Genomic DNA, 13,454 nt, shown 5'->3' on the forward strand with positions numbered 1-13,454 from the left:
GGAGAAGGACAAGGGTGTGGAGGCTGGTGTATGGCCTGACTTTATCTCAAGATTTATGAGAGGTGAGGGATAAGGGATGGTTTCTAGAGGTTTACTAATCTCTAGGATAGCTCAGAGACAGGTGTGTTTACAGCTAATGATAATCTATTGCCTGTGGACATTTTTTGCTTCAACATTTTGACTTTTCCAACTCCTAAGGTTTTACTGACTAATCTAGTTGCTTAAAACACACACTTCATGCCTTTGTGCGCACCCCCACTTCCAGCTGGAAAACCAAGATGGTTAGTCCTAAGATTTCTCTCTGCATGAAATAGTCATTCTTCATGTTATAGATGAACACCATTATGCTGACTTCAGCTGGGAACAAGAAACAAACTCTAGAGTCCCTCCGCCTCACCAATCCTTAACTAATCCTTTTCAAATTTGATAGATTTATGCCTCCAGGCATTTATTTTTAAACTCTCAGCAACTGTTCTATAGGCCATCTCAGTCCTTGGACTCTTCCAGAATATTAAAACAAAAAAACGAAAAACCCTAGTCATGTTAACATAGCAAGGTTTCTTTTTCTCTCCTCCAGATCTCTGTGCTGACTGTGGCAGACACAGTCCGGACGTGCTCACTTGACCAGTGCTATAAGACGTTCCTGTCTCCAGCCACCAGCGAAACCAAGAGGAAAATGTCCACCTTCGTTAGCAGTGTCAAGTCTCTGGATAGTCCTACCCAGCACGCGGTTGGATTTCAAAAAGCATTTCAGCTGATTCGAAGCACAAACAATAACACAAAGTTCCAAGCAAGTAAGTGCACTCTCTGGGAAGACTTAAAATTAATAGATAAAGGACAGGAATAGGAATACATTGTAAATGGATCACACAAATACATCTGGGGGATTTAAAAAAAAAAAAAAATTGACCCCAGATAAAATTTTTATGTGTTGTCATAATGGTCATCTAGTCCTAGGACCTCACTGGATTTTCTCATCTTTTCCAATCAAAGGTACTTAGCCTGCACGATTTTTGCACTACCAGAGTCTCTTCTTCCTGCCCCTTAATAATGGACATAGCCCCATTTACTTCCCAGGAGAATATCCACATCCTTTTTAATGCTAATTGTTGGCCTTGCCTCCTCGTTACTTGAGAGTGGATGTGTGCTGGTGTGCATGTGTCCGTAAACAGGCTGTGGGATTCTTGCCTTGATCCTTCCTTCTTGTAACCAGCTGTCATTTAGATGAGCATGGCCCTTCAAATGTACAAAGGCACTCTAATTTAATTTTCATGTATTAAAGAAAATCTGGAATTAGGATGCATGTTAAACTGAAGGAAAGGATATTTGAAATAAGACATATGCTTTGAAACTACAGAAAGGAATCTATGTCATTTTCCCTTTTATATTTGAATATTTGTAGGATTTTTTTTAAATGAATGTATCCTATTGAGGTAAACTTTAAGATTATATTTCTAAGCTCTTCAGTGTGTCTGCATTAAAACTAACACAACATTGATGAATGTAAAGCACAGTGACTGGCACGTGATGAGGCCATGAAAGATGGAAGCTACTGGAATTGTTAGAACTAATGATGGCAGATGGCGTATTTGTTTGTGTTTGAATACAACAATTTACCACGAATTTAATAGCAGCTTAAAACAGTGTACACTTATGACCATGCAGACGATTCCATGGGTAGGAGTCCAGGCATAGCTTTCCTGGGTTCTAGGTAAGGATTTAGGGTTGCACAGGCTGCAGTCTAGAGGCCACCCTGGTCTGTGATCTCCTTTGAGGTTTGGAGTCCTCTTCATTTCATGGCAACCGTAAAACTCGTATGCACTGTTTTCTTCAAAGCCAACAGGAGAGCATCTCGTCTTTGAGCCCCTGACTTCAGGGAAGGCTTGGACCCTCTTTTGAAGGGCTCATTTGTTCTAATCAGACCCATCTCCTTTCAGATTAATCAAATTTCTCTCCCTTGTGATTAACTTATTAGAAATCTCAGTGACCTCTGCAAAATCCTTCCATCTTTGCCATCTTTGTGGCATAATCACAGAATTGATATCTATCACCTTTGCCATATTCTATTGGTTAGAAGCAAGTCACAGGCCCCCTCAAGAGGAGAATCTTCTACAAGGGTGTGGGTCATTAGGGTCATCTTAGAATTTTGCCTACCAGCCTTGGCAAGAATCTGCTACCCAATATTACGGGATGGCTGAGTCAGTAAGGCCAGTGGACAAGGTTGACTTGAGTATTCAAGACAGATTGGCTAGTTGATCATTGCCATTTACTTGTCAACATTCCTCACCAGGAGTGATTCTACTTGATTCCTCAGTCATCGAATCATCTTTAAAGTCCAATTTTGATTATACTATTCAAATAATGGAGAGAAATGTTAGACTGATTGTGGCCTGCCAGTGATTGGGAGTCAGGGGAACCCAAAGTAAGCAAATAAAGATTCTTTTGGGGATCATGGTAAAGTTTTTTTTTTTTTTAAGATTTTATTTATTTGTTCATGAGAGACCAGAGAGAGACCTAGAGAGAGAGAGAAAGAGAGAGAGAGGGGCAGAGACACAGGCAGAGGGAGAAGCAGGTTCCATACAGAGAGTCCCACATGGGACTCGATCCCGGGATTCACACCCTGGGCTGAAGGTGGCGCTAAACCGCTGAGCCATCCAGGCTGCCCAGGATCATGGTAAAGTAGAGGGCACATACTCCATGGAGAAGGCAACTGTTCTTCTGTGCAGCCATGTAGGAGGGCCTGCCCAGAGTTGCCAGATCTTCTATTTTAAGAGAAGCCAGAAATCTGGATTTTTATGTGAGCCCCCTTGGTTTTCAAATGTTGACATTTGTTCCAGCTTAAAAACTGAAACCTCATTAAACCTCTTCTTGCAAACTTTCCTGTGGTACACGTTAACAGGAGGCTTTGATGAGAGGCATTTCTCCTCTGGGTTTTTTTTTTGTTTTTCCTAATGTTGGCAAATAGAAACATGGCAGGAAGAGTGACCATCACAGACTTGAACAAATTTTGATGGCACTCTTTTTCAAATGCTCAGATGAATCCTTTTTAAGCCAAGTGAGATGTTCCTAAATTTTAGCTCATGGGCCTTCACTTTATAGCTTCTTTACTGGCAGTTCAGAGAAAAACGCAAATTAGATTGTATAAGGAAACACATCAGAAATTAGCATTGTCCAGCTCATTAAGGAGAAAATTGAGGTGCTCTCAAGCAGTTTAGCATAGTGGCTAAGTATGTGGGTTTTGGACTTTAACCAATTGTGGGTTCAAATTCTGACTCTGAAATTTTTCTGTACTTGTGAACTTGTGTGAACTACTATTTGATGTCTCCAGGCCTGATTTCCTTTTCTGCAAACTTGGGGTAATAATAAGATCCAGGATTCCATCATAAATATTAAATAAATATTACCTATGGTTATGGTATTCAGTATCCTATAAGACTTCTAGCTCTGGCTAAACTGGAGCAGATACCTGAAACATCTGAGTTGACCTCAAGCCGAGATGGCTGATGACCACACTAGCCTTGGCTACAGCATGGTAAGGGATCTATGTGCTCATCTTAGGAACTTACACTCTACGTGATACTCTGTTCACTCCCTAGATAATTATTTAGCATCTGCCGTGTACCCAGTACTGTTTTAAAGCCCTGTGGTGGAGTTCTTCTAATAAGTAAGACCTACCCTGTAGGATTGTCATAAGGATTAGTCTGTGTGCAAAAATGAAGTATCTGCCACACACTAATAGCCACATGAACAGAAGCTACATGTCATAAATCATAGTGGCTTTGTACGAATTTACTTTGCACTAATAAAATATCTAAAAATCTTATGTAATGCTGGCTCTTTTTCAGTCTTGTGGTAGATCTGTAATGGATACCATTGATATATTTGGGTTGCCTGTTCTGGGGGTGATTGGTTGGTAGATCATTTTATAGCAGAAGGAATAAGATAGGAGTGGGGATCTAATGACATGGGCAAAGCCCAAATTTCAATTGCTCTTTCCCCTTCAATATTGACCCCAGGCCATGCTAGTGGCTTAGACAGAGATTTGTCAAATGGAAGATACTTAATTTTCTTCCTTTTACATGTTATATCTTCACTATGCCCCAAGTCCCTATAATTATTACTCATCCATGACATTACTAATCACAAGATTGAGTTCCTCTGAGTGACTAGAGAGGAAATATCCTAATAAGTAAAAAATAACAATAATAAATCACACTAAATCTGGCAGATGTGCTATTTAAAAAGGATAGGGCAAGGATCGAGTCAGGCTGAGCAGAGACCATGAGAAAGCTTACAGGTGCATGCCTTATTGTTGAGACTGGGAAAAGAAAGGTGCTTGGTTGCTAAAGGAGGCTGCAGACTGCCAGTCTTCTGGCTTTCCAGATATGGGCCTGTGCCTTAAAGCTGTGCCAGCTTTCTGTGACAGCATATTTTATCTAGAGTCATAAAGCTAAGTTAGAAAACTCAGGGTTCTCTTTTAGGTCAATCTAACAGGTATCCAGGCATTTATGGCACACAGTACCTTTGCCATGGGATGACAGTTTGTCTCCTACTTCATATCAGCCTCGTGGTATATCTGTGTTCCCCCCAACTAGGGAGTCAAGTAGTGTTTTGTTTTATCCCCAGTCTGAAGCTTAAGTGAGATGTTTGCAGTCCTAACAGAATAATTTACAGGACAGTATTTACATCATTGGGAAAATATTGACATCCAGCTTAAGATGGGTATTTCTAAGCTTATGGATTTTTTTTTTTTTTTTGCATCGGCATTTACTTCTTAAGTTCTGATGAATAAATAGTGCAATTAAATTTGCAGGTAGTATTAGAGGGATTATTCAAGCATCAAATGGCTTTATTTTTATTAACTTATTTGTATATTAAATCATCGTAGTGAATAAGAAGCAGTAACTTATGTCACATTTATTTTTGAATCAGTTTTATCACTCTGAGTTCAGTTGTCTCCAACATTGAAACAACATAAACTAACCATTCAATTTTGTATAATAAAAGATGTTTCAGGGCTAAAATGGAAACTGACAAACTGAAGGAAACTCAATCATTGTAGCCTCATCACTGTTAGGACAATGTTTTAAAGAGTGAATAGCACTGGGTGTTATTCTATATGTTGGCAAATTGAACACCAATAAAAAATAAATTTATAAAAAATAAATAAATAAAAGAGTGAATAATTGTACTGATTACCTATTGCTGGGTAAGAAATTTCCCAACACTCCATGGCTTAAAACAGGAAACATTTACTGTCTCAGCATTTGTAGGTCAGGAATCTGGGTACAGCATAGTTGCCTGCCTCTGGCTAAAGGTGTCTCATGAGGTTGCAGTGAGACAGTTTGCCAGAATTGATATCCTCTCAGAGTTCAACTTGAGAAGGACCCGCTTCCAAGTTCACTCACTCGGTTGCCGGGGGAACTCCATTCTGAGGGCCTCAGTACCTGGCCTCTAACGAGGGTGACTCACACCAGACTATCTGGCTTCCCTCAGAGTGAGAGAGCATGTGCAGTGAAAGCCACTGGCTTTGTGTAACCTAATCTATTTCTTAACACCCCATTGCCTCTCCCGCATTCTATTCTCAAGAAGCAAGTCATGAATTCCAGCCCACACTCAAGAGGGAGACAGCTACACGAGGTTGTAGATATCAGGATGTAGGATCACTGGAGGAACCAGGTGGTTTGTTGCCTACCACAGTAACTATAAAACAACCTTGCCTAAATGATAGCAATAGGATCTAAAGAAATAAGCATATAATATATGAATATTTATTTCTCAACAGAAAGGTAAACTTCCATGTAGGCTATCCTCATAAAAATACATAGTGAACCAAAGAATCTCAGAAAGACAACGTAGAAGTCCAGCTCATTTACTTCCCTCCCTCCATTGCAGTAGTCATCCAGCCTCTGCTTACGTATCTCCGCTAGTAGGAGATGCTACTTTTATTTTTTAGTAAATCCACTTAAAGGAAGTTCTTCACACTGAACTAAAATGACCTTCTCAATCATTCTACTCATGATCCCTGGTTGGGGAATAGTTTAATCTTGAGTCATAGGTGCCACTTCAGACCAATGAGGGGGTGCATATTGAGGTTTCTTTCTTTTACTCTCTATTTGCCATCACCCTTAGATTCACTCCTCACTTAAATTAACCAATTAGTCCTCACAGCAATACTATAAAGTACTGTTGTCATCCCCATTTTGTAGACAACAAAATATAGTGTAAAGAAGTTAAGAAATCTGCCTAAAATTACCCGGATACACTCATAAGTAGCAGAACTGGGATTTTGACACAGGCAACCTGGCTCCCATGTCCGTGTTGTTACCGCTCTTCTACACTGATGAGTTTTAAAACACAACTGCTTATGGAGCTACTTAGTGTAGAGACAAATAGCCTTTCATGTTTTAAGAGCCCATGGAAGAACCACCATTTTAAAGCCTAATCACCCCAAAAATGTTTGCTCCTGGTGGAAGCCCCTCAGTCAGTGAGGAAAGGATAGGATAAATCAGGTCCTGAATCTTCTCTTGCCAAAGGCAAGAGAGTGCTCCATCTGGGATGGCTAAATTACCACACCATGAGTGCCTAAAGGAAATCACCTTCTTTTATCTGGTAAATTTATTAGGAACATCTCTTTAGCTGACACTGGGTAAATGAGGCCTCGTTGCCCACAAAGGGCAGAATAGAAGAGAAGCAGAGGCAGGGAGATGAAAGCCCCAGCATCAAATGGGAAGGAGTCCGAACGCTGGGCCAGGCAGGTCCTCAAGGCGGGCAAGTCCAAAGGAAATGAAAAAGAAACAGAACTGCTGCCTTTAGCCGGAATCCAACCTAACGTTCAATTTGTATGTTTTTGTTTAGATACAGACATGGTCATAATTTACCTGTCAGCTGGCATTACATCAAAGGACTCCTCGGAAGAAGATAAAAAGGCAACTCTCCGTGTCATCAATGAAGAAAATAGCTTTCTAAACAACTCCGTAATGATTCTCACCTATGCCCTCATGAATGGTAGGTAGTGTTTCGAGATTTTTCTTTCAGATGAAAGTTCCCTCTAAGTGCATCCTGCTTTCAGAAAAAAAACAAAAAAGGACCCTAACAGTGTGCGCTTTGAAGAGTATAAGAAGAGAGGCCACCAAGCAGCTTCCTGCCCAAGCCTCTCTCTCCCTACCGTTTGTATTCAAGGCATATGTTAGGATGTCACTCTCTCTTCATCTCTCTTTCCAGCCAAATGCTCATTTCTAAACCTTCGCCAGTTATGCGTTCTTGCCGAGGATTCTGTACAGTTCTGTTTTTTTTTTTTTCCAATTCTCCTTCATATTCTTGGATTTTGATACTGCATGGAGGTTATTAACTGAGCTCATTGATTTAAGCTTCAGGAAGCCAAAGTACTGACCTAGATTCTTCTGTATAACCAAGCCAGCGAATATCACATTTCTCTGCAGAATCACCATGTAAAGCCTCTTCTACTCTCTCCACCTCAGCTTCCTTAACTGTAGGACGGAGATAAGAATTACCGAGGTGACAGGGCTGTTGCGAAGATTAGCCCTAATATACAGTAAACACCCAGGATGGCATGTGTCACTTTCTAGGTACTCATGAAGGTTGATTTTGTTGCATTAAATCAGTATGTGAAAGGGTTTAGTAAATTGGCAAATCTGAGGAAATACTCTGGTTTTTTTTTTTTTTTTTCCTTCTGCTCTTCAGCATATCCTATAGTCTGACTGTGGCCCAGTTTTCTAGCTTTTCTGCTATATCCTGTCTCTTCACCTGTTAATGTATGTTGCTCTTCCTCCCGAGCTTTTCTTCAGGCCTCTTACCCCCAGTGTTCAGGATGACCATATTCTCTTGTTTTTAAGAGGCCATGTCTTGGTCCGGGAGCTCTTCTCATCTCTGACCTTTTATTTGTTGCATCCGCTTCCAGATTTCCATGCAGAACCATGTGGCTATAGATAGGGACCAATGGTTCTCATTTTAACATGCTAAGGATTACTTGGAGATTATTTTTTAAATGTAGACTCCTAGGCAGCACCCTTGGATTTTTATTCAGATCTGCCAAGGCAGAGTCCAAAAATCTGTGTTTGGGTTGGCATGATTCTTTTCCACAGATTTTGTAAACTCTACATGGAAGAATTCAGGGTGTGAGTTCCAGTCTCTATCTATTAGTTGTGTGGCTTATGGCAAGTTATTTAATCTCTTCAGGCTTCAGTTATACCTGTAAAATGAAAACAATGAAAATGAAATGTGCATAGAATTGCTGTGATGATAAGTAAATAAAATACGGTGTGTTAAAGGTTCCTAACACGGTACTTGATCAATGGAGAGAATTAAAGTTAGTGTGATTTCCTGTCTCGGTACACCACAGAGGCAGAGGTGCTTCTCTCTCTCCCTCTGGCTCGGGGGCCAGTTCTCTCTTGAGTATTTCAGTATTCCTTGTCCACAAGCACACTGTGCTTGCTTCTATTAAGATGTCATCTGTGACATGGAATGATGTGCTCACCCACTGTTCTCTCCTCTTCCTCCTCTTTCCACAAGAGTGTGAGCCTCAGACATAAACCGCATCTTAGTTTTCTTTGTGTTCGGAGCATTGAGCACAGGGTGAGCACAGTTGAGGTAGGCAAGGATGGCCTGTTTTTGCTGGGGCTGGGGCACTTACCTCTCAGTATTATCTCTGAGTGCCATGTATTCTTTTTCCCTACGGTTTAGCTGCTTTGATTCAAGAGAGAAGAGACAGAGGAAGGGAAGAAAATAAAGTCGGTTGAGTCTCTAGCACGTAACATAGTATGCTGAAGTTTTGGAGCTATATTATACAAAGTCCCTGTCCTCAAGAACCTTGTGACTCTGTGAGAAAGACAAGGCAGATGAATTCAGTGCAATAGTACAGATGTAAGAACACATAAAAGGAAGTGATCACTTATTTTCTGTTAGATTTGAAGGTCTGCCTCGGCAGATAGTAAGGAAAGAAGCTTCCTTACGATCATCCATCTCTTCACTGGTCTTAAATCTTCCCGCTAGAGTATCTTGTGCACCTGCTGTGCCTCTGATAATTCCAGTCTTACAAACCTCTGGTTACTTCCCTCTAACCACCCTTATCTCTTCATTCCTCTTTCTATAATCTAGTTAGATACAACATCCTCACTGCCAGGTTTCCCTCTCCAAATGCTGTCTCTGAGCATTGTTCACTAAGGGTGACACATCCCCTTACTCTTGTCAGCCAGGTTTCAGAAAGGGAAGCAGAGCCACTATGAGAATTTTGGTATAATGAATTTATTATCAGAATTAGAATCTACACATTTGAGGAGACAACTGGAAAGTAGAGATCCAGAAAGAGGAATTGACAATCTAGTGTTTAGTAACCATCTCTGGTATGGGTGAACAAGTTGGAGCTCTTTGAGACATCTGAAAGCTAGGAACATTGAAGACCACTTAGGAGGTCTGCAGAGAAGTCTGTGGGAGGTTGTTGGCTTTTTATGGCTTCCATATCCCTGTGTATTCTCAATGAAGCATCTGGGCTGAGCCTGGGGTTGCCCTTGTTGAGCGAGCCAGCCTGCAGCTAAAGAAGGGAACGGAATGCAGATCAGGGAAGGGCAAGACAAACTGGAACATTCTGGTCCCCCCGTGTCTGTTTCACTTCTCAAATCTATAGCACTTCAGTTTTGGCCACCTTTAACCTAGAAACAGAGGAAAAAAGCATTCCAGGATATGTAGTCTCCAGGATGACCATGTTGGTGTTAAAACCATCTACCAAACTTACCCGTCTGCCATCCACTGCCACCTTTGGCACTTATTTCCTGATGTAGTACATAAAATATACAATCTTTGATAACCCTCCATCCCATGCTATTCTTCTTTGCCTAGTAGATGTTCCCATTTACCACTTTTCTTTTACATTTGAGAGTGTTAAACAGTACATGACAAAGAAAGGAAATGTGTTCATTGTCTTGTGTTGTCTCCTTTTATCATTCACTTCTGTGAGCTTCTCAAAAGGTATAAGGCCAGGGATCAATCATGCCTTTTGTGTTTGTTTTTTTACTCCAGAGTGTACCACTCATCCCCTCTATCTCCACTCAGTGTCCAGGAAAGGGAGCAATAATCTGATTCTGGCTTCTTAGCATCATTGCTCCAGCAAAATCCAAGTTGTTTCAATTCAATATGTTAAGAAGGAAATTATATCCATTAGATATTTGCATGCCTTTAAAAATGGACTTTCAAGGCTAGAAGTATACATACTCCTTAGCTAGAAATGATAGTCACATAAAGTAGGTGAGCCATGAACTCTTCAGTTTTGTTTTGTTAAAGAGTAGTTAAAGAACATGAGGCATTTTAAATAGGCATTTTAAAATTCATTGGTAGACTCTCAAAAGTGAATGAAATCATTTGAATTTGTTTACAATGGCACCCATATGGGATCAGTTACTAATCCTTTTGACTGTGTTCCAACAATAGCAAACCAAAATTTTTAAAAAGGTTTATTAAATTTATTTTTATGCTATAGATTACAGATGTTGTAGAACAGTACATCCCAGTATGCCTAAAGCTTTTACAAAGTTTTTTAAACCCTCTAAACGTAGAAAATACACATTAAAGAAATCAAATCCAGGACTGTCCTAGCAGTATCAAGCATGAAAGCATTTGTAATTAAAATGAGCTTTAAGACACAGGGTTTGGAGGCATCACTAAGTGCAATACATAATTCTTCCTTTTAGTTCCGTGAGACTTTGGCAAGTATTTAATAGGCGAAGAGGTAAGAAATGAAAGGTAAATCTCAATCCTTTAAAATTCTTAACAAATTCATCTACTAAGTTAAATGCAGACTTGTTAATCACTACTTTTGCTTTCAAATATCAAATGGAGAAAAATTAAACTTGTAGAGGAGAAACGTATCATTGCCAAATTGGGCTCCTTTATTTTTACTCATGTGATTTTTAGCATTGCCTTTTGAAGACTCCCTTCACCCTTTTGACTGTTTGAGGAAAGACCACGGCTCATGCTTTGTTCCTCAGCAAGAATTGGTAACTGTGTCCTGGATCCAGGTCGACCTTGCAAGACTCCTCTGGCATTGCAGGCTTTCTCTGTGCCCTTATTAAATCTAAATGGCAAGATTATTGTATGGATATACACCATTTTGGTTTACGCTGCCTACCTTTGGCTTTCCATTTCAGATGGGGTGACTGGTTTAAAAGAGCTAGCTTTTCTGAGAGATCTGGCTGAACAAAACTCAGGGAAGTACGGCGTGCTGGACCGGACAACCTTGCCTGTGATTAAGGGGAGCATGATGGTGCTGAACCAGCTGAGTAACCTGGAAATCACAGTTGGCAGGTTCTATACCAACCTTCCCAACCGGATGATTGATGAAGCTGTCTTTAGCCTTCCCTTCTCTGATGAGATGGGAGATGGTGAGTCTGGGGAAAACCTCCTATTAAAGGAAGGGGAAAAGAAATGGACATGAGTCCACCAAGACAGTAACTTTTAAATGTGGCTCAGCACTTGCCTGTGAGCATTAGATGGTCTGGATTGGCAAGGGCGTGGTCATTCCTTTTCTCTGGCATAGCCCTCTGCCATCAGTCTGGTAGCACTATATTTTAAAGCAGAAATCCCCAGCCCTATTTTTCCACATTGCCCTAGCCTCAGTCAACATGATGGGTCTGTGTTTTGGGGGGGCTTACTGAGGATCCCCACCAATATCCAAAAGTTGGTGCACTGGAATAAAACAGTAACTTTGCATAGCAGATGGTAAATCTCAGAAATGGTTAGGATTCAGCCTGAAAGGTAAAGCAACATGGTGTGGTCAGACAAGTACAGGTTTGACATAGGAGGATTGCAAACCTCACTCTACTCCTTAAGTTGTGGTCCTTGGTAATTTATTTAATCTCAGTAATTCCCATTTGGTTAAAATGTAAGAATGTCTTTCATAGACTATATCTTCCAGGTTTTTAGGATTAGAAAGTTTATTGGTGCCTAGCATACTTCTCAATAATAATCGCTGCTCGTATTGATTTATTATTTTTACTTTGTATTGTGCACTGTCACTGTCATTATTATGCTAATGTCACAAGTTATTCATAACATGTTGGGTAGTGTTTAACCTTCACATGATTAACTTTCTTGATCCGTCAAATGGCAAAAATAATTCCATCAAAGCAGTTGTGAAGATTACATGCACTAGTATGTGTGAAGCACCTAGAATAATGGCTGGCCAACAGTGTATGCTCAGTAAAAGTACAGCCTTTTTCATTCCCTCCTCATATTCTTGTTTATCCTTTGCCTGACATGCTTCCCTTTCTTCTCTGACAGAGAGAATGGAAAAGGAAGCTAATTACTAGCTAGACAGATACTACCAGACAGAGATCCTATTTTTATGTGCCAGTAACTAGGAACTCTCACAAATACAGATATCCAGAGAAAACTCATGTATAAAAACTAACAGGCCTAAGGAATATGTTTTCCAGCAATTAGGTAAACATGTTTTTTCTGTAAGGAAGAAATATGGTAGCTTCTGCTACATGTCAGTTTGTTGTTTTTTTTTTTGTTTTTTTTTTTTTTATCCTTCCTATTTCTGGCAGAGCCCACAGATGTGTATAGTATAGAAACTCACACTTTTAGATAAGGTCATTTCCCTTTATAGGGAAATGTCAAGCTTTAAATGCAAAAGATGCTTTATGCATCTAACCTCCAGTGTTGAGTGCCAGCCAAGCCTTGTGTCAGGCAATGATGAGTAGGGCACACATCCCACCTTCAATAAGCATGTAAGTCTGATAAGAGAAAGATAGATCAATGAATCATGTTAATATTGTGTCAAAGGAACAAAGGCGGATGTGGAAACCGAGTCCTGTACAAGTACGGAGATTTATGCAGTCAAACCCGTTACCATTAGTGATATCAGGGAGAGTAGGAAACTTTCCAGCATTCACCTCTATGACCCAGAGAGAGTTACCCAAAGGCTTTCAATCAAATTGTGAGCAAATCTTTGGTTCTTTTTTGGCTGATGTTTTCCAAAGCGTAGTCCTCAAGGCCTGTTTTCTGAATCCTCTGCGGTGACTGGTTTACTGGACTGTCCCACTGCCTGACTGGAGTATGCCTTCTGTGTTTGTGTGTTCAGTCCCCAGGATGAGTGGGTGACATCTCCTCTAACTCCCAACATGGGGATGCCGAGCCTAGGGAGTCCCATATTTACATGGGCTCTCATTCAAAACCCCCACAGTATAAAATATTGGTTACTGGATGTACATCTTTTAACAAGTAAATCTGTGTACTTTAGGTTAAAGTAGAGAGGGCATTTAGGGATTTCCTTAAGTGTAGCAAGAGCTTAGCATACCTTATTTGCCACGGCAGGATGAAGAGTCCTCTGTCCAATAATTGAACAGTGAGATTGTGTTTCTTTTTTCAGGCTTGTTCTCAACATAGCCAAAGAAATCTGAAGTGAACATGTGGTCACAGAGTATTTCTGTTGTACTTCA

At 40.4% G+C, this 13,454-nt stretch overlaps 1 protein-coding gene across 1 annotated transcript in view; it reads left to right on the forward strand.

Moving 5' to 3' along the window:
- The window catches only part of CACHD1 (cache domain containing 1), a 200,317-nt gene that overhangs the window by 146,405 nt on the left and 40,458 nt on the right, over positions 1–13,454 (forward strand). Inside the window, exons 7-9 of the mRNA XM_072820615.1 lie at positions 578–794; positions 6,859–7,008; positions 11,160–11,393. Of these exons, the coding sequence (XP_072676716.1) occupies positions 578–794; positions 6,859–7,008; positions 11,160–11,393 (601 nt within the window). The remainder of the gene's footprint in view (positions 1–577; positions 795–6,858; positions 7,009–11,159; positions 11,394–13,454) is intronic.

This window comes from Canis lupus, chromosome 3, assembly GCF_048164855.1.
Source record: "Canis lupus baileyi chromosome 3, mCanLup2.hap1, whole genome shotgun sequence".
NCBI lineage: Eukaryota > Metazoa > Chordata > Mammalia > Carnivora > Canidae > Canis > Canis lupus.